The 23,900-nt window shown below is 42.2% G+C and overlaps 1 protein-coding gene and 1 long non-coding RNA gene across 5 annotated transcripts in view; one reads left to right on the top strand and one right to left on the bottom strand.

Moving 5' to 3' along the window:
* Positions 1–4,983: 4,983 nt before the first annotated feature.
* On the top strand, positions 4,984–9,310 carry LOC310766342. Its single transcript, XR_014550084.1, has 2 exons — positions 4,984–5,054; positions 9,060–9,310. It is a non-coding gene; the product is annotated as an uncharacterized lncRNA (long non-coding RNA).
* Positions 9,311–12,332: 3,022 nt separating this feature from the next.
* GATA6 (GATA binding protein 6) overlaps positions 12,333–23,900 on the bottom strand; it is a 34,656-nt gene continuing 23,088 nt past the window's right edge. For all 4 annotated transcript variants that reach the window (XM_083622429.1, XM_083622430.1, XM_083622427.1 and 1 more), the window contains 3 exons: positions 22,833–22,920; positions 22,637–22,746; positions 12,333–13,889 (listed from right to left, as the gene is read on the bottom strand). In XM_083622429.1, the coding sequence (XP_083478555.1) occupies positions 13,716–13,889; positions 22,637–22,746; positions 22,833–22,920 (372 nt within the window). In that variant the 3' untranslated portion in view covers positions 12,333–13,715. The remainder of the gene's footprint in view (positions 13,890–22,636; positions 22,747–22,832; positions 22,921–23,900) is intronic.

Raw genomic sequence — 23,900 nt, 5'->3', positions numbered from 1 at the left:
AAATATTGCATCAGACATTGCATTTTCACAGTCTCTCCTTTGTTTGTTTGTTTGTTTGCTTGTTTTTGTTGTTGTTGTCGTCACACTTAACAAGCAGACACAAGGAAGGAAATGTTTAGGATCAGGGTACCAGTCAAACTGAGGACCTTTGCAACTCATTTGGAAAACTAATGGCAGATATGTAACTTTAAAAGATGGCTTAAAAAACACTTTCAGTGTTGCAATAACATGATTAAAGGAATAAGTGGGAGTGCTAAGCAGGAGGTGGAACGATGTGCACACCAGAAAATGAGAACACCGTAATAAATTAAGGGATTTTAATCTCCTAATATATATTTTATCTCTGTTTCCTTTCACTATGACAGCTATATTAAAGAACCTCACCCTTTTAAAGGACTAACATAGTTTTTTAAAAGATGCAATTTATTTATAGTTGGTTGCTTCTGATACTGTATTCAGTGGTGAAAACACTGGAGCCTTACTTTCACTTGGAGCATTGGATGCCACTGTGATTCCATTGAACAATGCATGCCAAATCAGTCCAACAATATTGGACTAATAAGAAGGAAATGAAGAGTCTTGGAATGTTGATCATTCACAACCCAGGATAAATATGGTGCCTGGCAACTAAACAAGGTGATAGTAGAAACGTGGAATTTTTCCAAAACTGTATGTTTACAACAGTGACTACTTAGCAATATTCATTAACTTTGAAAAAACTCTGCACACAGAACTGGGTATGTTTCCACAAGTGAAGCTAAGAATGCCTTCAAGGGCTTATCCACATTAGCATAGAAAATTCCAACCAAATTCAATCATTACTGGTTGCTGAGGGCAGGAGCTCAGCACAGTGCATTTATACTATTTAGTTGCTACACCAGTCTAGATAAGGCTGTATTCTTGTTCTGAATTTCTCCCACATTGCCACTGCAAGATGTTTTAGCTAGGAAAACAAAATTTAACCTCTCATCCCTTTGCTGAGGCAAATGCTTTCGTCGTGATCCTTGTGGTTGCATGATTTTCACTAGCATTTATTGGACAGCACTGTAACATCACTAGGAACAAATGGCATAATTCCTTCCATTAGATGCCTCTGCTTTTCTGTACTTCGTTCATTATTGTTATGTATTTACTTTTAATTAGAGACTGCCATGGTTGGCCTCAACCCTGACCATCATACGTTGATTGTTTCTTTGTGTGCAGAGCCTACATGTAAACTAAGTTGTACATGCACAAACTTTATGCACAAAGGAACCATCAGTGTGTGAAAGGCAGGGCCTACCCCAGCAACCCTGATCCTATCAGACTGGGGTGGTCAACCACAAGAACATTAGCACAGCTCTGCTGGATCAGGCCAAAGGTCCATCACTGTCCAGCATCAAGTTCTTTTCATGATGTCGATGACAATCTGCAAGAAGGAACTAGGTGCAATAGCCGTCCCCCTCCAGTTGTGATCCCCAGCTACTGGAATGCAGAGGGATGCAGCCATTTTGCATTAGACTGATGCAAGCGGGAAGTTGTAGAAAAAAGTTGTGCTTTATGCTCAGACATATGGTCTTGTATATGCTTCCAAATATTTTGCTAGAATGGGATCGTTTACTCATCACTGAGGAAACATGCTCCAACTAGTTCATAATGTTGCCACTTGTCTCCTGATGGATATCAGGAGACAGGGAGACATTCAGTCAATTCTGCGATGGCTTTGTTGGCTGTCAGTCAGTTTCAAGGCTCAACCTGAGGTGCTGATGCTTACCTTTCAAGCTCTCCTGGGAACCACATGCCTCAGAACCTGCCTGTCCCTCTATCAACCCCACCTCTTTACATTCTCCAGGTTGGGTCCTGTTCTGCGTACCTCCATAGCTGCGGGGCCTTTCATTTCCCCTGAGAGCCTATCCCTGAGGCGGAGGGATGGGCCCTCTGATGTGGCTTGGAGACACCCTTCCCATTTGACCTCTCAAAATGGTCTGAACCTCAAGTAGCAAAAGGGATCCAACAGTTATGAAAAAACATAGCGAAAAATACAGTACACTCTGAGATAGATGTTAAGATTATCTTTAAATGCCCTACAGTGTTCAAGCATTCATCTTTCTCTGTTTGAATCAGTGACTAGTTCTGTTATTTGCTTGAGCAGCTGAACTGCTTCAATCTGGTAAGAATTTGAATATATATCAACGACTGCCTTTGCCACAGCCACCAATAACACGTCCAATAGCCACTGACAATCTCTGGCTCGCAGCAGCAACAAATCCCACGTCCCCCCAATGCACTATCTGTGTATAAGATGAGCCCACATTTTTAAACATAATTTTATAATAAAAAACCTCGTCTTATAAACGGAAAAGTACGGTATATATCCAGAACATTTTTATCCTGCTCTTCAGCAGAAAAAGGCTCCCAGAGCATCTTGTACTAATCAGCAATAAACTCCTATCTTAAAATCTAAAAGATATAGCACAAAAGGAAAACTGACTGGGTGGGAGGAAGGGAAGAAAAGCAAACTTGGGCACTAGTTCTTAGAGTTCTTCCATTCCAGTTTGAATGGAAAGATTTCTAGGATAGGAGTGAAATTTTTCTGGCAATGGAAAAGCTTTCCAGTCCTGTCTCTCCTTCAGCAGCCTGATGGAATGGCTGCTGTTAGTTGAGTCGAATAAAGTTGAGGGAAGAGCCTGATGGAGCATGTCACCCTATCCTGCGGGCATATGGAATAGATAGGACAGGTATAACAAGAATTGCAGTGGCAGAAATTGTGACTTGCATTACCACACCTATCATGGCAGGATGGTAAGACCAGGTTGGGGGGGGGGGAATAAAAAGTAAGATGATGGGAGAAGTAATTAATCATAAATAGATGTTTTTTTAAAGAATGCTTCTGACAAGTGATTTATGTCTCAAGACAGAAAAGTGAAGGGGCATAATTGCAGTCTCCTATCCCCATCATGAATAGGGTTCAACTGTTTACCTGCACAGGGAATAATACAAGTGAAAGGAGATGCCTGTTTTTTGAATTGAGTAAGGCTAAAGAAAGGTTTGGGGCCAAACTCTATATTAGTAACTTCCTTCCTCTTATGGATGGAACCCAGTACTGTAAATGGAGGTTTGTTGAAAGAATCTATTGGTGATCTCACAGTGGTGAAGGACAAAGGAAGGAAAGGACAGCAAAGAGTTATTTTGTACACAATTGGGGGGGGGGGGGGAGAAAACGGCCCAGTATGCATGGGAACACTAAAGACTGAAAACTCCACTTCTGCATGAGTTCCTTGAGGCTAGGTTCTCACAGCTCAGTTAATTTGCATAACTGCAAAATTCTTTTGCAGCCTCTGTGGCCTAGAGAATACTAAGAGGGTTGCCAGATTGCAGCCTGGACATTGACTTGATACCTTGAAAGTCCCCAGTAAAGGGGTGTGTGTGTGTGACAAAGCAGGTGTGGTTTGTTCTGTCATTTCCCCATCCATTGTATCATCCACCTGAACCTGCCTTGCTGTTATTGCAATGAGCAAGTCTCCAGGTGTGTTGCGCAGCAGGTGAGAGAGGATGCAAAGGGTCTAGGGGAATGGCTTGGAGAAATTGTTTCTGTTGGAGCTCCTGCTAGATCAATAAACCTAAGTGTAGGTTTGCCATGTGGCAACTCCAAGTTGCCTTCTTTGTAGAGATGCTTCCTGCTGCCTTCACTATGGCGCTGCCTCAGTTAAACCTGAGCTGCTTCCTATTTGCTGTTCTTAGGGAATTAGGGGAATGGATGCAGGGAAGGGGATGTGGTGGCGGCTGTATGGCTGCTCAACTCTTGGAGAGATTCGGGAAAGCAGGAAAGCTGAATGGTTTCATAATTACAGCTGAGGATAAAATGGGATGGGGAGAATGGTATGTGTTGCCCTGAGCCCCTTGGAGGGAATAGTGGGATATAAATGTAACAACTGAAAAAATGAATCCCTGCCACACTCCACATCCTGTAACTCCCAAAGTCACCAGACTGCTGGGTCCGGCAGGTTAGCTTGAAGCTGGATTCTGTTTGCACATGATCCTGGTAAAATATTCTGAGAACAACCGGGTTAAACTACAGGTCAGAAGATTTCATCACAGGTATTTAACGTTAATGTTATGTTGTCTGCAAAAAAAAAAGGAAGAGAGCTATGACACATTGACCAATTCTCTTGTAACTCTTTTATGCTCATGGAACATAAATGTGGGGAAACCTGTGACCCTCCAAATGTTCTTAGACCCCAGGTCGCCACAACTCACAAGCCAGCGTGTCAAATAGTCATGGGTTTCAGTGGCGTAGCGTGGGTTGTCAGCACCCGGGGCAAGGCAAGTAATTTGCTCCCCCTAACCCGTGGATTTGCGCCCCCTAACCCGTGGATTTGCGCCCCCTAACCCTAACCCCCAGATGTTGCGCCCGGTGCGGCCAGCCCCCCCTGCACCCCCCACGCTACGCCACTGATGGGTTTAGGGAATTGTCATCCCTCAACGCTATCTGGAGGGCCTTAGATTGCTCATCCCTGCTTTTGATCCATATGTTTATATTCCATTCTGATATAACTGCTCTTATATGCATGCATCCCACGAGCAACTTTTAAAAGCCAGCCCATCACCACAAATGAATCAAAATGGATCCTGGACAGCTGGTGGTTTCAGAGTACTTCCATATGTTACTCCCAGCAGCAGAAGATATGCCAAACCAGACAAGAGGTGGGGTTGGAAGAGGTGTGAGTAGCATCTTACAGTATCTCCAGGGAAGACCTATTAACTAGGGTAGGAAAGAGGTGTTAACTACCATCCCTGTTTTGAATCGGCTGTTGCTGTGCCATCCACACTGGTGTGCCAGTCGTAGGCACTGAGCATGGAGATTGGCACAGTCCCATGTGGAATGCAAATGTTCAACAAATCAGCATACTGATCTTTTGGGAAATACCTTCAGGGCCTAAGCATACTTCACAGTGGACGGATGTTTCCATGGGTGAAGCTCCCTTACCTTTATCTTCTCATCCCCAGATTATCGAGATATGGATCTATGAGAAGAGACGTAACAGGAATACTGAAGACTGCAAGAGTCTGGCAATGTGAGACTTTATGTCTGGCACGACTTGAGAAGAAGGAAGTCTGGCTTCCTTTCTTAATTACGAGAAAGCGTACATGTACAACCAAAGAAAGCATTTGTCAGTTACAAGCACCTACTGCCTTTCTTTTAAGCCTGCAAGCAGTAAATAGTTTCAAAACATGAAGAACGGAATTGTAATTTGAGTGTCCAAAAAATAAAAGGAAGAGAAAACATTTTTTTAAAAACACTGGTTTTGTTAAATTTAACTCCAAAAACATATTTCAAACCCTTCTGAAAATACAGAATATGTCAAGACAACAGTTTTAATCCTCATTTGTCGGATAAACCAAGGGCATGTTCACATCATTCCACCACTCACTTCCTAGAATATATCCCAGAAACATCTGGCCCATTTGGTGCCACATCCGGAGCTGAAGTCACTGATTCAATCCCCCACTTCTAGACTAGGTTGTGGGAAAGTGTGTTTCTAGTTGGAAAGAAACTCATTTCCTTGCAGTGAATTCCTGAACAGGCATTATGCTAAGCCTTGCTTGCTTCCTTAGTTGTAGACATAATTAAGAGCTGCTCTTGCTGTGTATTCCCTACTGGCATGGAAAGGCTCTAAGCAACAATTTAAGTGGCAGAGTCCAGCCTTCTGCTCCACCCACCCCACCCTCTCCAGCAGATCCATTCCAGGGACTGGGAGAACCTGCCATTTCCACTCCCATAATTAATTATGTTTCCAGATTAACGGATATTTCTTGCTGTGCAGCCTAGCAAGCTTGCCTGAACGTTGAACAATCACAAAAAGTAAACACAAAATGTAAACCGGGGCCCTAAAGGTTACCTTAAGCAATTGCAACTGGAAATTAGAAAAATCAAGACCAATATGGTTTACAGGTTTAATTACAATGAACTGTAACAAGTTACCAAGTTATAAAATTATGTGTGGCATGGAGAAAAGGGATAGAGAAAAGATTTTCTCAGTCTTTCATGACACTAGAACTTGCAGGCATCCAGTGATGCTGAAGGTTGGAAGATTAAGGACAGATAAGACACAGGAGAGCACCTAGTTAAACTATGGAACCCGTTCCCCCAGGACGCAGTTATGGCCACCAACTCTGATGGTTTTAAAATAGGATTAGACGAATTCATGGATGTGTGGGCCTATCAATGGCTACTAGGCATGATAGGTATGTTCTACCTCCACAGTTGGGGGCAGCAATGCTTCTGAGTATCAGTTGCTGGAAACCACAGGAGGAAAGAGGGCTCTTGTTCTCATGTTGTGCTCCCTGGTTTCCCATGGTCATTTGGTTGGCCTTTGTGAGAACAGGATACTGGACTAGACAGGCCATTGGTTTGATCCAGTCTCTTTGTATGTTCTCATCAAAGGCACTATGAAACAAACTGAAAAATATGGTCAAAGGCTGCAAAAGTCACAATATTTGACAATGGGAAGGATCTTACAGAGCAGTCTATACTGAGCTTAAGGTAGGGGGACACGATTCTCCCCCCACTCCCGATTTAAACCCCACAATAACTCTGTGAGGTAGATTAGGCCAAGAGGCAGTGACTGGCCAAATATCACCCAGTGAGAATTTGAACCCAAGTCCTAGTCCACTACACCACACTGGCTCTAGAGACAGCTTTGCTTATATAAGTACCATCTGCTTCAGAATTTTAACATGGTATATAAGTAAATCCATCTTTCATCTGATCATTTGGGCACGGCGATGGGAGAATTGTTTCACTTTTATGAGAAACAAATTTTGCATGGTTTTAGCAGAGAATGCAACATTCTTTAACTATAAAGCTCATCCTGTCATTCTGTAATTATAGTTTCATGCTCTCCCACCACTCCCTGCTAGCCCCCTTAGTTTCTGCGTTGTAGTACAGTGTCCCACCATAAAGCCCGAACTCCATACCAAATCAGGCCAATAAATCAGAAATCCTAATAAAAGGGAGGAGGACTTTAAATGTAGCGCGTGGGTCTGACTTGCGCTTTGGTCAATCCTGGGCAAAGTACACTTTTATTGGGCCAACATTGTGCAATAAACACGGCTCCAGAGACCTTTGCCCTGCTGCTTCCCAACAGAATTTATGTTTTGTTTGCATTTGGGGGTGGAGGGCAAGTGGAAAAGGTAAGGATTGTTGTTTTAAAGTCCTTATATCACACCACTTATGCTATCTCAGAGCAACGCTAAGAAAGACTGCTTTGCATTATTTTCAGAAGGACTGGTAAGAGAAAAATCAGCTGAAAATGTTGAGAATATTATTGACTTGAATTGTATCGTGTTGGCTGCAACCTAATGAGCAAGCAGAATTACTGAGGGTTTTGTTGCTCTTTTAGGGTACGATTTTCCAGTTTCTGAGCCTACGGCCTTCTTCACACATTAGGTTACTTCACATTTGAGTTTGCTTTCTTGAAACCTAGCAGTAAGCCTATGATAGGACTCATCAGCATATCTCATCCATATCTCATCCGTGTCACCATTTTCTCAAAAAAAACCTTGATAAGAACTAGCCACATCTCATCTCCCCCTAGCTAACTGTGATGAAAGAGATTCCAGTGACAAACTTTGTATGTTCACCAACCTAGAATTCCATAGGTCAGGCATGGCCAAACTTGGCCCTCCAGCTATTTTGGGACTACAATTCCCATCATCCCTGACCACTGGTCCTGTTAGCTAGGGATGACGGGAGTTGTAGTCCCAAAACAGCTGGAAGGCCAAGTTTGGCCACGCCTGCTCGGATAAAGGACAGCCTAGAAATGTCAATAGTAAAAACTGCATCCAGGTTTCTTCACAAATGTAGATAACTTTGCCCTTATTTCATTTCCACTTTCTGAGATAATTAATTCATTAGCTTGAATCCCAGCAATCATTGCATGGAAAAAATGACTTCTGTACATGCAACAAAACCTCTCCTCCCCATGTGCCCCCCACTCCAAATCTGCTCCCAAGGATTGGGGGAACCTGTAGAGCAAGTAGATGGAAGGAGGGTGTCCAGGGGGCAAGCAGGAGAAGACAGAGAGGAACCTCCTTTGCAAAGTCACTCCTGCAATGACATAACTTTTTTTTTATTCTTTACATTCCTGATACCTCTTCATTTGGTGACCATCTACAGTTTTGATAAACGCACTCCTAGTTGCCTTTCCCAACTCACTAAAAATAAATTTTACTTTTAGCAAACTTTTTTGACCCAATTCGTACATTCATCAACGGCACCACCAAATTCTTTCTCATTCTTACAGTTCAATGTTGTGACCCAACATGTTCATATCTGTTCAGGATTCCAGTAATCCCTGTGAGATTCCCAGCAAGTTCCTTTTGAGCTATTGAGCTGGGAAGACATGCAGGTGGTTACTCTGAATTCAACTGGAAGCTGCTGCATGTCGTCAATTAAAGAAAAGAAACTAGATCTGAAATAGTATTCTGCTTGACTCATTTGGAAGAAAATAAATTTGACCAAACTGTTAAAAATAAGCCTGCTTAGTTCACTGATCTTCTGAATTTCACTGATCTTCTGCCACATATCTAATAGTTAAAGGTAAAGGACCTATGGATGGTTAAGTCCAGTCAAAGGTGACTGTGGGGTGCAGCACCCATCTCGCTTCAGGCCAAGGGAGCCGGCGTTTGTCCACAGACAACTTTCTGGGTCATATGGCCAGCATGACTAAACCGCTTCGGGTGCAATGGAACACAGTGACAGAAGCCAGAGCTCACAGAAACGCCATTTACCTTCCAGTTGCAGCGGTACCTATTTATCTACTTGCAGTAAGTAGTGTGCTTTCGAACTGCCAGGTTGGCATAAGCTGGGACAGAGCAATGGGAGTGGGAGTGGGTCCTGCCTCCCCACTCTCATTGCTTCTTATTATCATGTCCTGCTCATTATCTTTGTCTTGAATGGTACCATAGCCTAGAATCTAAGAGAGACTGCAATTTTCCTTGTACTGATACATTGACAGATTGAAGAAAGGTGGCATGTCAAGAAATTGCTTCCACTCATGTTCATGCTGTTTTGGTAGGGCTGTTAAGACAACACTGTCCAGAAGGAAAGTACCGCATGCATGTGGATGAAAAATGTAAAATAAATAAATAAACCCAGCTTCTAAAAGTTGAAAAAAAGGAAAGAGAATCATGACAGATGTCCACCCTGACCCCCGTTTCAGCCAAAGCACTTTGAAGGCTTATCGCTTTTGCTTTTTGCCTCTGTAATACTTCTGAAATGTATAACAAAACAAGTTTTTGCAAAGACACCATCAATCTTCGAAAGAAACTGGTTTTGTAGAGCATGTTACTAGATCTGCTAGTGTGTCTATACACACATGCATATGAACCCATATCTTACATGCACGTACACGGACAGTGCTCACACTACTACACCTGGGACCTTTACCATTATGTGCTGCAGATAGGATTGAATTGGCTGTGACAACCTTGCTCACTCTGGAAAATTAGGCAGTCATCAATAAGAACCAAATATGAGTGTGCTTCTTCCAAACAGCTGGCAGTAACTACACCAGAGTTGCAATTGCGGCATTTATGGAAGATTAAAATGGTTTAAGGGTAGAGTGGCTTTTGCAGCTTGAAATTCCATTACAGAAATATTAAGAGAGTGTTAATAATGATACATTACATGGACTGCCCAACCCATGTGGCCTGAGATACTATTGCAAAGGTAAGAGAGAAATGGCTCAAGGTGAACAGTTGTCTAATATGGAAGTGGGTGGATGAACCCAGTTCTGCTAGGAAGCAGGAAAGATTCAGGCAGGGGGAAGGCCACATATAATGGACTAGCTTTTTCCAGTCTCTTTCTGTCAAATGCAAATTTGCATTGTATTTTGCTGGTGCCACACAATCAGGAGCCATGCAAAAATATTAAGATGCCTGACAGAAAGAAGACATGTTTGGGGTTCCACCTGAACACACAACAGTTTAAAAGCAGGAAGAGAGGCACTAGTGTGTGCACACTCCCCACCTCAATGTTCCTGTGGTCACTCAGTCCCAACCCTATGCCTAGTGTGAGAGATCTGCAGGGAGCTTTTGCATATAGAAACGTCACCATCTGAACCTTGGTTACTTACTAGGCAAGTTGGACCAATGGCCTGACTCCATAGAAGGAATGTCCACATGTTAATACATTGTTGACAGGTCACCTGACAAATGGTAAATTGCCAAGAACAGACTAGGTGACTGCAAGTCACTAACAATCTCAGATGAACAGGTCAATGGACTCCATCTCAAAAGCATTTCAGAGATGTTAAGGACAATGCTATACATGTTTGAAATATTGTTTTCCACAGAGTCAGCAAAAGAGAGTGGCAAGGAGAAAATATTCCATAATTGCATCAGCCCCTTTTTTATTACAGGTCATTTCATTACTCCCTGTTATTACCCATATTTGCCCTTTGATCCAGATCAAAAAGTGCATCTGTTAAGGAAATTAATGAGTCAATCAACTGCTTTACTGAGACTCCAGCCCCAGAATTCAGCTTCTACGCATGGTGACACTGAAAAAATAGAAACACAAAGACCTATATTTTGTGTAGAGAGCAATGCTCCCCCCCCCCAAAAAAAATAGATTTCCCCCTTCCGTGACATATTCCAAAGGCTAACATAGATGATTAGTGGGGTTGGGTGCATTCTGACAATCCATGCAGACTTTCTCCCTGTTTAGATTGTGTAGGTAGTTCAACACATTGTCTACATAACCTTCCATCAAGCTGGGTGTTGATTTTTCTCATCATGGGCATTCAGGCAATTTTGTGCTCATGGCAACCCTATGCACATGGCAACCAGTTCACCATGCACACATTTTAGTTGTGGAAATCCCCTCCTCCCGCAACCATACATAGGCATTAAGGCTGAAAAGCAAGCAAGACATTTCAGATAGCCATATTTAGAGTCATGTCAAGAAGGGTCATTTATGTACAGCATCAGAATCCCTATTATTGCTCACCCTTTTGGCTAGGATCTATGCACCACAGATCACCACATCAGGTTGGCAACTTACCTCCTTGCATCCAGTATGTGGGGTTGTAGACATGGCACTTCTGTCTTAAGTACTGAATAGATGGCTGGTGTGCTATCTAACGTTTTGACTGATCCCTTGTGTGACCAGTGGGAGTACTAGAGGTCATATCATTTTATTTGTGCTTGATTTTGAAATCCAAAATGGAAGTTTGAGTAGTCACCACTTACTGGTTGAGTCTTTTAAAAAACCTGAGTACAGCTAATCCACAATTTCAAAATCATGAGCTTTAAGATCAGGTTAACTGTGAAGTTACTTCTATTACCACTTTGGCTTTTCAGTCTGCCTTCATGATCAAAAGTGCCATGTTGTACATTATGTGTAAAATTATGATAATTAGAAATGTGCTATAAAAAGTGATGGGGGGGGGGAGATAAAAATGCCGTGAATCTAAAGATTAGAACAAGCTTTTTAAAAGCCCCTGAAGACTTTTGTCCTGCCAACAGGCTGGATATTACATTCACTGAACATGTCAATGAGAAAAAAGGTGTGTGACCCTACCCAAGTTTAATTATTTTCAGCAGGGGTTTGTATTGCTGTCTAGAATAAGCAGGTTTCCTTGCATCCTTTCAGACAGCAATGAGGAACCATCAGCCACTGCAGATGCTGCTGGACCGCAATTCCAATTATCCCTGGCCATTGGTCACACTGGTTGCAGCTGATGGGAGATGGGAGTCCAATACCATCAGCTCCAAAAACATCCATGCAAGGGAAGTTGACAAAACAGGTATACTGGGTCAAAAGGTGAAACCTGCCCTTCAAAACCAAAGTATGACCTGGGATATCTCAGCTGGTAGGTGTCATTGACTGGCTCCCTGAGTGCAGGGCATGAGACTCAATCTTAGGGTTGCGGGTTCGAGGCTCACATTGGGCAAAAGATTCCTGCAAAACAGAGGGCTGGACTAGATGACTAGTTGTGGTCCTTTCCAGGTCTACAATTCTATGATTCTGCGAGAACCTGTGGCCCTCCAGATCTCTTTTTGGCCCTCCAATTCTCATCATTCCCAGCAAATGCATTGGTCACTGATGACTGGAGCAATGTGTGGAGTGCTGCAGGTTTGCAGCCTCTGGTATAGCTTATGCCGGTTCAAAAACCATCCTAACATTGGCATTGCTGGCTAGGGATAAATGAGATGAGATAGGATTATTTGTATGCCTGAATGGTGGAAGTAAGAATACTCTTTTGATTCCTTTCTAAACTTGTATGTAGCTGTTCCTTGAGTATACTGTATGATACACTTAAGAGAAATCACATTGTACAAAGAGAGAAAAACACATAACCTTTTTATTATTAAACCTCTGGTGAAAACTTTTCACATGACATCCCTTTTAAAAAAAATGTAAACCAACCTAGCTATGGGTCAGGTACATTATACAGATTGCATCCAGTATTTTAAAGATGCCTAAATATCTTGTTGGAGTATTTACATACTTTATCCATTAGGTAGTAAAGTTTCACTGCAACTGATAATTCTTCTAGCACATAGTTTATTCCGTGGCAAGATAGTGGGGATGACTATGTATATAAAAGCTCATGTCCAGATAGACAGGTAGGGTCAATTTCTTTTCCTGAGAAAATGTTTGTTCTTGAAACTTGTACTTTATAAATCAGAAACACAGAAGAATGTTTTCTGTTACAGTAAAAAAAACAAAAAAACTTGCAACAAAAGGATGCCTAGTTAACTTTTTTCTTTTAAATTATTTACGTACCATTAAGTTAAAATGTTTACATTCATTCCATTCATTCATATAAAAACTGTTGTTAAATCTTATGCTGATGATTTAACACTGATTGCTGCAAGACAAATTGCACTTTTTATATAAAAAACAAAATTATTGTATATATGGAAGGGGGAGAAAAAAATCTGAATGCTACCCTGTTTACAAAGTCTGACTGACAACATACAGTTCAGCCACAACATAGACGCTCTGTCCTCCTCCATCACAGTATATGTTAAAAACAACAATGCAAATGTTAGAAACGAAAGTTCTCAATAGCCAGTTCTAATGGGAGAAGGGGGGGTACCAAAATGCGTTTCTTTCCTTCATTAGGCTGTATTGGAAGTCTGCTTCGGAAAAGCTACTCAGAAATGGGGGCGTGTCGTGAGTGGAAGGCACTAGCTGAAACACTGACCTGCAAGAGGAGATTGCCTCAAACTATCAAGTTCAATATATGCTCACTTGTTGCTTAGCTCTTCTGTGTTGCTCTATAATGCAAGCTTTGCCTACTTTGTCTTACAATAATATCAACACCAATCAGATCTTGGATGTTGGTCGAGTGGGAATGGGGGGGAAAAATACACAATCCACAAATACACGAGGCGGCACTGGTGGTTGTGGTGAAGATGTAGCAACAGTGCAGATGGGCGCTCCTTGTTGAGCTAAGAGAAGTGGTTTGGACTCCTTTGGTTGTCTTGCATAGCTGAGGACCTGGGCAATCAAGCAGAGACCATGAGAAGGAAAAAAACACCCCCCCTTCTCACACACACACACGCTAGAATCAAGGCACAAAAATGACTGGCAAGGAATGTCCTTGTCATCATAGTCACCGCTTCTTGGGACAAAAAACAAACAAAAACAAAAAAACACAAGTGTTGCTGGCTGGCTGATGCCCAGTGCATGGATCCAGCACCACTGACTCATCGCCGCTTCATGCTAGAGCCAAGGCACACCAGGAGGAATCCTGTCTCACAGAGGCCGTGACTTCTGCAGTGGAGGTCAAGCTGACGCCTGGATACAGCCCTTCCTGGCCGGAATATTTGAGTGTGCTAGTCTCGGGACTGCTGGCATTCTCTCCCCGGCCGGACATCACTGAAGAAACCGCCTGCAGCAGAAGGAAAGCAAGCAAAAGCTGTAAAGTAGCACATATTTATCAAGGAAAAGCAAATCTGCCTGGCCAGGCTGGGGGACTGATGACACAATCACAGGAATTACTACCCATCCACCCATTAGGCTGAGAAGTGATGAGAACATCATTCAGTTTGAAGAAGTGGTGTGAAACATGCATGAAGTGAATCATTTCAGTGTCTTTGGGTTGGATCTGGACACATAAGACCCCAAAGCCGCCCCTCCCCCATAACACCAGTACAATAAAGCCCCCCCCAATAACACCAGTACAATAAAATAGCAGTAAAAAAGGTAAAGGGACCCCTGACCATTAGGTCCAGTCGTGACCGACTCTGGGGTTGCGGCGCTCATCTCGCTTTATTGGCCGAGGGAGCCGGCGTACAGCTTCCGGGTCATGTGGCCAGCATGACTAAGCCGCTTCTGGCGAACCAGAGCAGCGCACGGAAACACCATTTACCTTCCCGCCGGAGCGGTACCTATTTATCTACTTGCACTTTGATGTGCTTTTGAACTGCTAGGTTGGCAGGAGCTGGGACCGAGCAACGGGAGCTCACCCCGTGGCGGGGATTCGAACCGCTGACCTTCTGATTGGCAAGTCCTAGGCTCTGTGGTTTAACCCACAGCGCCACCTGCGTCCCTAAAATAGCAGTAAGCCACACTAAACCAAACTATAGCTTAGCAGGACTGTATTAAGTATTCCTGGAGATTAACTCACAACCGCTTTGCTCCCCCTGGTATTTTTCATTGACACGATGTGGTGAACTAAACCAAAGTATTGTCTGAAATTGGGCTTATAGTTAAGCTCCCTCCTCACTAAAGGTGTGCTATAATCAAGGTTTCGTCGGCTAAGCAATAGTTTAGCTTAGCATGACATGTGAACCAGGCAAAAAACATAACTCAGGATGGTCAGTAAAGCTGGCATTAAGGATATATGTATGAAGCTTTTCACCAACTAGTGAAACAACAGCAGCATATGTGCCTGGAATATTTCTAAAGGAAGGTCATTTCACAGTTGTGGGGGGCTACCACAGAGAAGGCCCTTCTTCGAGTGGCCATTAGATGTATCTCCATTAGGAACAGTGTAACTAAATGGGGCCAATGAGGACAATCTCAGTTAATGGGATGTTCTATAAAGGAGGAGCCACTCTCTTAGATAGCCTGGTCCTAAGCCATATGGAGTCTTATCACTAGACAACAAATCCTTAAACTTGGCTTGGTAGTGAATAGGCAGGCGGTGCAATTCCTTCAGCACTGGTGTACCTTATGTACACAGTCAAGCACTGTACTCTGCAGGAGAAGGTGCCCTGTAGATACCATTTCATCAGGAAGTCTGTTCCCTATGATGTAGGAATCAGACTTCTAATGTGGTGGCACCTAATCTTCAGAATCCCCCTCCTTCTCCTGTCCCATTATAGATCAGACAGACACAATCTTTCCTGTCTTTACGGCACCTATTGAATATGTTTACTCACAAAAGGCCTGTTTAAGTGGTGAATTTTATACCAGTTGTTATTTGTAAGGGCCTTAAATTGAATTTATAGCTGTTCTATTGTTAATGTGAATGTTGTTAATTAACTAAACGGACAAACAAACAAAATGTTCAGTCAGATGCTCCAATAATGTATTATAGCAAGGTGTTCCAAATTGCTAAGATCTGTTTTATAATCATACTGTGTGAGCCTCAGCCTTCCTTCCTTCCTTCCTTCCTTCCTTCCTTCCTTCCTTCCTTCCTTCCTTCCTCCCTCCCTTCCTTCCTCCCTCCCTCCTGCTTTTTTTAAAAGCACAATTCAACATCAAACCCTATTTTAGGCCCAAGGAAAACATGTGAGTGGTTTTATCACTGGCGCAGTGCACAGCTCAGAGTGTGGTTGTGCGTGACAGAAAATGGGTCTGGGCTACATGACAACTGGCGGTGGGTATTCAAAACATAATATCAGTGTGAATTCCAGAAGCTGGCCTTGGGACAAGAGATAAGAAACAGGAGTGGGAAAGGACAGGCAGGCTGCTGTAATGAATTATGCACCTAGTGTGGCCTCCCCCAGCCTGGTGCTCTGTAGACTACATCTTCCATGGCTGCTGTGAGTTGTAGTTCAAAACACCTAGAGGGCACCAGGTTAGGGAGACGTGAATGAGCAGGGAGTGACAACGACAGTGGTTCAAAACAAAGTTTAAGTACAGCAAGAAGGGAGTTTGGAAAGGCTCTGTTGTGTTAACCTTTTGGTATTTGCTTCTGTGTTGTATCCATAGCTGCTATTACTTCTCAAAGACACGTCATAGAAGCGTTTCAGTTAAACGTGTTGCAAACTTTGTATGAGAAATCGGGCAAGCAAAAACGGAACTCCACAGCACCATCTGGTGTCACAGTGCTAGAATGCATAAACAACTCATGTAAGGCGTTTTTTCTTTGCCAATGTAGCTGAGTCCCTTGTTAACACTGGTTTGTTTTTCTGAAAACAAATGGGGAACAAGCAGAGGCACAGTCCCATATTATTCTATATACACGATAATACCTGGGTTTATTTGTATTCATATTTTAAATTCATTACTAGGTTCAGATGTGTTCTATTTTTTGTGATGTAAATATAAATGGGAGAAGAGAGCTGGAGGCAGGCGAGATATGCTATGTAATATGGAAGTTATAGTGACTTTATTTTTTTAGATTCATTTCCCTTTTCCGATACGCACTTTTTTTACTCTTCTTTATACACCTTCTCTCTCTCTCTCCCCCAACCTTTTTTTTTGGGGGGGAGGACCTTTCAAATTTTTACAGATGTGATGTGTCAGTTTACACAAATTATATGCTTAATATGTTTGCTTTGTATGGATTTCTTTTATAGAAAGGATATTGTGGTTCCTAGCATTGTACTTTCAATGCCTGGAATGTGCTCTAATAACGTAGCCACCAATATATTGCCTTTTCAGTTATGAGTAATATGGATTTTAGTAGTTGTATTTTATGCCTGGGCATTAGGAGATTTTGAGATGGAGAATAGTAATGTGTCCTAGCCTTATGGATGACATATATATTATACTTACTTTAATAGATTTATTATGACTTTAAAATTTGTTGCATGGTGTGTTAAGAGCTTAGATTCTTCCAGCAAATGAAATGGGTACTCTATAAACTAAAAAAAAAAAACTTAAAAGCTGATGTGGCATTATTACAGGAGACACATCTTTTGGTTGAAGATAAATATAGAATGTGTGGAAAAATTGGTAGGGAAAGTACTGTATTTTACCGTCTATAAGACGCCCCCATGTATAAGACACCCCCTATTTTGGGGGACTCTGATTTAAGAAAATGGTGGAAGATCCATTTGTGTATAAGACGCCCCCAAATTTTGGACATTATTTTTTAGGGAAAAAGCCTAGTCTTATACATGGAAAAATATGGTACATGCTAGTAATCATTCTAAGGGTGTGACTATACTGAACCTCATAGAAAATATCTGCTGGGGTTTGTGAAGGTGGTTGCAGCATGCAAACCCAAGAATATTACTGAACTGGAAGCAGTTGCTCATGAGAAATGGGCCAAGATTCCTCAGGAATGCTGCTGTCTGGTTATTCATCTCGTTTGCAGCAGGTCATAGCAGCAAAAGGCTGTTCTACTAAGTTCTAAATATGCTTGCCATGAAGGGGTTGAATAATAGTGAGACTGGAGAAGCCAGTATAAGTTGCAATTTCAGCTGAATTTGGGGAAACCACTTGAAGCATCTGTTGTGTCGAGCTATTTTAATTGCTTTTGTTTGATTTGCTCATTGCAAACAGCTGAAAGTCTGTAAATTTTTATAATAAACCTGATTTGCAATGGGGGTTGAATTATTTCAATTGCAGCTGTATAATCATTTGGTAACAAGCATACGGAAGACAGATGCACAAGCAATAGGTATAGAACAGGCTTCCTCAACCTCAGCCCTCCAGATGTTTTTGGCCTACAACTCCCATGATCCCTAGCTAGCAGGACCAGTGGTCAGGGATGATGGGAATTGTAGTCTCAAAACATCTGGACGGCTGGGGTTGAGGAAGCCTGGTATAGAATGTGTTTAAAATGTGGCTTTGGGGGACAGCGAAAGTGGCTTAGACAGGAGTGTTTATGGTCCAACATCTACATATGATCACATATGGAAATGACTGGAGCCCAGTGAACATGGGGCAAAACTACAAATGACAAAGAGTGTATTGTCAGGTGTTGTCAATGAGGAAGCAAAAGGCCAACTAACCTGCCTCTTGGATACACAGGGAAGGAAGTGGGTTGCAGCCCTGATAGTTCTACCTTCCAAGTGAATTAAAATGAATTTGGGCTAAAAACTATTGCTGACAACATGAATTATACCAAATCTCTACATTGCTTGGAATCATTTGGCATCGTTGTCTAGAAAAGACAAATGAATCATTTCTGCACAAGGAAAGGAATGTGTTTTCTCTAATTGATTAATTCCCTTTTTGTGAACTGAAAAGTCTTCATATTCTTTTGTGCCAATTTGGAATTTTCCATGCTGCCAGAGATAAGAAGTATGGAAAGTTGCAGAAATGAAATATTACTGCAATCACTTAACTAGCAAGTGTATTCGGAGAATCGTGAGTGAAGTACTAGTATTGTGGCTTTGTAGTGTGTTATCATCTGCAGCATTTTTAACGTGACACCCTTCTTATCTATCCTTGCATCCATCCTGTGAAGGATATTGGGATGAGAGACAGGCGCACTAGTTGAGTGTCTCCCATCCCCATCGCCTCAATGTGCATGGCTCAGGTATGAGGACTGAAGTGCGGCCTTGGTTCCTGCCAACATCAGTGCACCAACCCAGCTCTCACCTTCTGACCTCCACAAATTCAGTAAAGATTTGAAGGGAGAGCCAGTGGTACTCACATAGACTTTTCCCTACAATGAGCAGCCCTGATCGCCCAAGGCTCCTTCAGGAAGTCCCCCATCCAGAACTTAGTTGAACATATGGAAGTCAAAGCAACAGATCTGGCCAGGTGCACAGACATCAGAGGTGGAGTTAGGCAGGAGGACCGACATCAGGAGCAAGTCCAGGATGTGTAACTAACTCCATCCTCCATGTGCGGTCAACATCTACAATCACAAAACAGCCTTACCATGAGGCAATATGAACCAGTCACTATAGCAAGCCATTTACGGGTGTGAACTGTGAGCCCTGGGAAAGCAATAATTCAAGCACGTGCACATTTCTAGGGAATGGGTCCCTTCCATTTCTACAGTCCAGTCAGGGGCACGATAGGTAGGACTGCATCATCTCATTTTCACGTGGTTTGTATTAGCAAATACTGGGGGTTAGGTCAATATGCTACTGGTTAATGATTGCTGTGGGAAATCCTAGTGCTACATACAGTAGGGTTTCTTGAAGCAGATGTGTAAAAGTGCAAAAGCAATAGTCATATGTACATGCACCTTTAAACAATGTGTGCATGTATCTGGGAAATCTAGACAAATCAGATTTTCCAGACAGGAGCATCTGGATGTTTAAAGCTGTGCCCACACATCTCTTACCATCCCACTTCTGTGTGTTTCCTGCAGAAATCAAAGCAGGTAGCAATGGCTTTAGTCCCAGAAACAAACAAACAAACAAATAAACAACCTTACAGCTGTGTTTCTTACTGCTCTGACAAACATTTCTCATGCTGTTCATCCTGGTCACTATTCTTATCTTCATCTACCACTACACACACACACACACACACACACACACACACACACACACACACACACCTATCTATCATCTATCTATCTATCATCCATCCATCTATCTATATCTAGCTATATCTATCTATCTGCCATTGTGCACTTAAAGCCATTCACCAGCATTGACGATAATTCCTTCTTTCCATTATTTTCCACCACTTGACAGCTCCACCACCACCTCCAATCCTCAGCAAGTGTTTCACAACTCCACAAATGTATTTCAGTGCAGCTGTATTTTTTTTGTAATTCGGCAAAGTTAAGTCTTTCTAGGGCGCCTAAACTGCTGGTGGATGTATTTGTTATGTTGTTGGTGTATTGTAAACCACAAGCTTGCCCTAAATGTTCAAAAATAGCATGCTTTGCACTTTGACTGCATGCACAGTATACATTTAAAACACATTTAAAGCCCATGGCTTCCCCAAAAGAATCCCAGGAGCTGTAGTTTAAACCCCCCTCCAATAGAACTGCAATTGCCAATAGCTAACAAACTACAGTTCTTGGGATTCCTTGGGGAAAGTCAATTGTATGGTGTGCATGCAGCCCTAGAATTAAAGAGCTGGAAGGGACTTAAAAGGTCATCAAATCCAAACCTCTATTTGGCTGGGAATGCCCAAACAAGGCAATCTGCTTGATGCACTACTAAGGACATACCTATGTTTGGTTGGTATTTGGTGTGATAAATATGAAGGACATAATCTAGTCCTCAGGAACATGTGGTGACCACATACTCAAATGTTGTGAATATCCATGTCTCCCTAGTACATGTTTGGAGATATGCACCTCTCCTCTATAAATCATATGTTTTCTCCAGCAAATTCCAGTTGGATACTAGGATTCCTGTGCTGAATAAAGGACCAAAAGCCTCTAAGTCAGGGATGGGGGTGAGGTGGGCTTACCTCCTAGTCAATGTGCTTAGGAGTAAACTCATTGGAACTCAGTGCAAAATAATTCCAAGTTAGAACACATTGGCTTGTCCTGTTACGGATTTGCGGAGAGGAAAAGCACCTCTTATACTGCCCTGCTTTTTTAGAAGCGTAACTAGAAGGCCAACCAGTTCAAGGCCAAGCTAGCAGCAGTGTAGTAAATGTCCATCCATACATAATAACAGTTGCAGGAGGATACGTTTTCTCTTTCACAATGTAACTGCATATTTGAGCAGTGAAGCAAATAAAAGGAATTGGGTCAGAGAACAAGAGACACTGAAAGCAAGGATCATAAGACAAATAGCTATGGAGCTTATTTAACTAAAAGGAAGGCATAATGAAGTGATTTCCAAGTAAAGGACACAGCTGAATGTGCAATGGATATACATCTAATGCACACTGCCCAACATCTCCTCTCAGAGTCGCGCTTCTGTTATGGGGATAGAGCCCAAATTCCAGCACACAAACAGCAATACTTTGTACTTAGGAAATGTGCCCCTTTTCCCCTAGATCAAGGGTGATGAACCCTGGGCCGGATATGGCCCACAGCTGGATTTCATCTGGCTCCTTGGGTTCTCCTCCTGCCCATCAGCAGGAAAAAGCTGAGAGGGAAAAGAATCTTGATGTTCTGCAGAACAGTCAATTGCAACTGTGTTTTCTGAAGGAAAACCAAAGCCAATGGGGAAATGTCCCAACAGAGAGGTAGACTTGAGTTATTTGCAAATTTGCTCAAAATGTCCATGCATTTTGCAGTTGGGGGGTGCAATTGCATTTTGAAGTTTGAGGCTCTGAATAGCTGTAAAGCAAGGCTTGCAGTTCAGCTGTGCATTCAACTGAGTCTTGACATTATTTGCATTCTTCTGCTGGGATTACAGAGTTCTTTTTGCATTTTGCACAGCCAGTACAGATAAAGGAGGTTGGAGAGCTTTATAAACAAACTTTGTTTTTTTCCTCTTTATTCTTTTTTTAAAAGTCTATGGAGAAAATGGAAGGGTAAAGCGAGTGGCACTGCTAAGAAAATATTTCTCATTTTCCATAGGAAACGGCTGCTTGTGCCTCAACCCCCTTTTGGGTCCGGCCCAGTGTAGGTACTACACAGCCTCCAGTTGGAAATTGCTTAAATCATCAGCTAGCTAAACTGTTGGTCAGAGAGCCTATATTTTTCCCGTTCACTATGGCTTATCATGACATGCAATCTGGAGCAATGTTTCAAAAAGCCATACATATTAAGATGTCAGCAATATGCAACTCTATCAAAATGTAAAATCAAGTTGGTGCATGTCTACTCAGAAGTAAGCCCCACTGATTTGAGCAGGACTTACTTCCAAGTAGCATGCATAGAATAACAGCCTAATTGGCTACTCCGTGAAAAAGGAAGGTGTTCAACCAATGACCAATTCTAATTTAAATGCTTGTCAGCCCTGACATACACTTGTATAAAGTGAGTTGAGCATTAATGGCTCTCCACCATTATCTCACAAAGGTGGATTATATTCACTTAATTAACCTTATCAACAAGGTATTTACAGTACTCAATGCTGAAATAAAATGTACATTGGAAGTAAAAGTACCTTATCTTCCGCCCATTTACCTCCCTACCAAATACATCACCATCAGAAAAGGTAGCATTTCCTAGACTGGACCTGTGAGTGGGGAGATGGTCTACAAGTAGAGCTTCAGTACTGTGCTTTCTGCTAATATCTGTGTATCTGACCCAACTCCCTGCTATGACTGCTGATCATGAAGGATTTTAGAATATACAGCTTTTAAAAAGCGGAAACTTGTTTTAGCCCATGGATCACCCCAGCCTGGATCAGGGCCAACGTCTATTGTACAACACAGTACAATATAAGATAGGATACGACACAGTATAAATAAGAGATAAATCTTGTAACTTAATAAAGATGTTTGTGAAGTACTTTAGTTTTACATTGTGTTTGCGTTTATAGGTAATTTGCTCAGATATTCCCCATCCAGTATCAGCTCCCTAACTGAAAAGTTTATTTAGATTACTGTTCTACTAGATAAGATAAAAATGGAGATAACATGCGCCACAGAAATCTACTTGCTTGCAAGCATGGATACTATTTTGTCACTTACCCCTGAGGCTGTGGTTTGTGTGCTAGGGGAAGCATTTTTTCGGCAGTCATCTGAGTTCGTAGAAGACGTGGAAGTTGGAGTCATAGGAACGGCATTATTGCTATTATTACCTGCAACGGAAGCACCCAAGTTAGAACTCTGCGTTCTCCAGATGGACAAATCTCTGCCCCTCCACAAACCCTTTCATTATATTTACCCGAGCATGACTTTGTCTTAGCCAAGTTCTTTGGTTTTCGTTTCCTGGTTTGAATTCCCTCTTTCTTCATAGCAAGGGGTCGGGGCACCTAAAATGCAATACCCCCCAAATTAAAAAAAAATCTGAAATTTGTTTTCTCTTTGGATACATTAGAGACATCCTACTATAAGCAAAATTACAGTGAAAATAATGGCATTAGGACATGATGTTTGATTCATTATGTAACCACTATTCATGTAAAATTTCACTATTTTTCTTTCTCCAGTTCTACACCCTGTTAGGTACACAGAGGAGCGGTCATAGGATATGGTTTTTCGGTTTTTTTATCTGGCTGGCAAACAGTGACACTCGATTCTGTAATGGACATTGTACTCTGTGCAGATATAGAGCTGCGTCGTGCATATATGTCTGGGATCTTTTAGGCCTATAAACCTTATCCATATTCAGCATCGTTAAGAAGATGGTAGAATGGTAGTCTCCTTTTGGGTGGCAGTGTTGGGAACAGTGCTAGACTCAGTCCAACCATTTCTCATCCATCTACTAAATAGTTGGGCCTTTCCCATCAAACTTGCATTTCCCTTATCAAAAGCCTTTCCCTGCAAACTTGCGTTCATTTCTCTCGATTGTCTGCACTATTGAAGAACTTCTATCTGGCTAGAATGTTTTACATGTGGAGTAAACCAGTGGTTCCCAATTCGCTAAGTACTGCAGAGCCCCTGTTTTTCAAAAGCTAAGCAATGGAACCCCTACTTTTGAAAACTTTGATATCTCTATCATAGTTTTTGTTATGTGAAGGGTGCCACAGACACCCTGAGTGGGTTATGCGGACACCCCTAGGGCAGACGGACCACTCATTGGGAACCACTGGAGCAAACTATTCCTTCAAAGTGAAGACTGTTCCCTTTCTCCGAAATAGAATTTGCACTTTTACAAGTGCCACATAATGTCTGTTCCACATTTGCAAAGAAGTTGATATTTTAAGGTGGCAGAACCTGTGCTTTGGAATTCCTGACTCTTGACAATAGGCAGGCATCCTCGCTCTCTTGTTTTAGATGCCTAATGAAAACT

Source organism: Podarcis filfolensis (genome assembly GCF_964270895.1).
Source record: "Podarcis filfolensis genome assembly, chromosome: 7".
Taxonomy (NCBI): domain Eukaryota; kingdom Metazoa; phylum Chordata; class Lepidosauria; order Squamata; family Lacertidae; genus Podarcis; species Podarcis filfolensis.
This window is presented reverse-complemented; position numbering and strand designations above follow the sequence as displayed.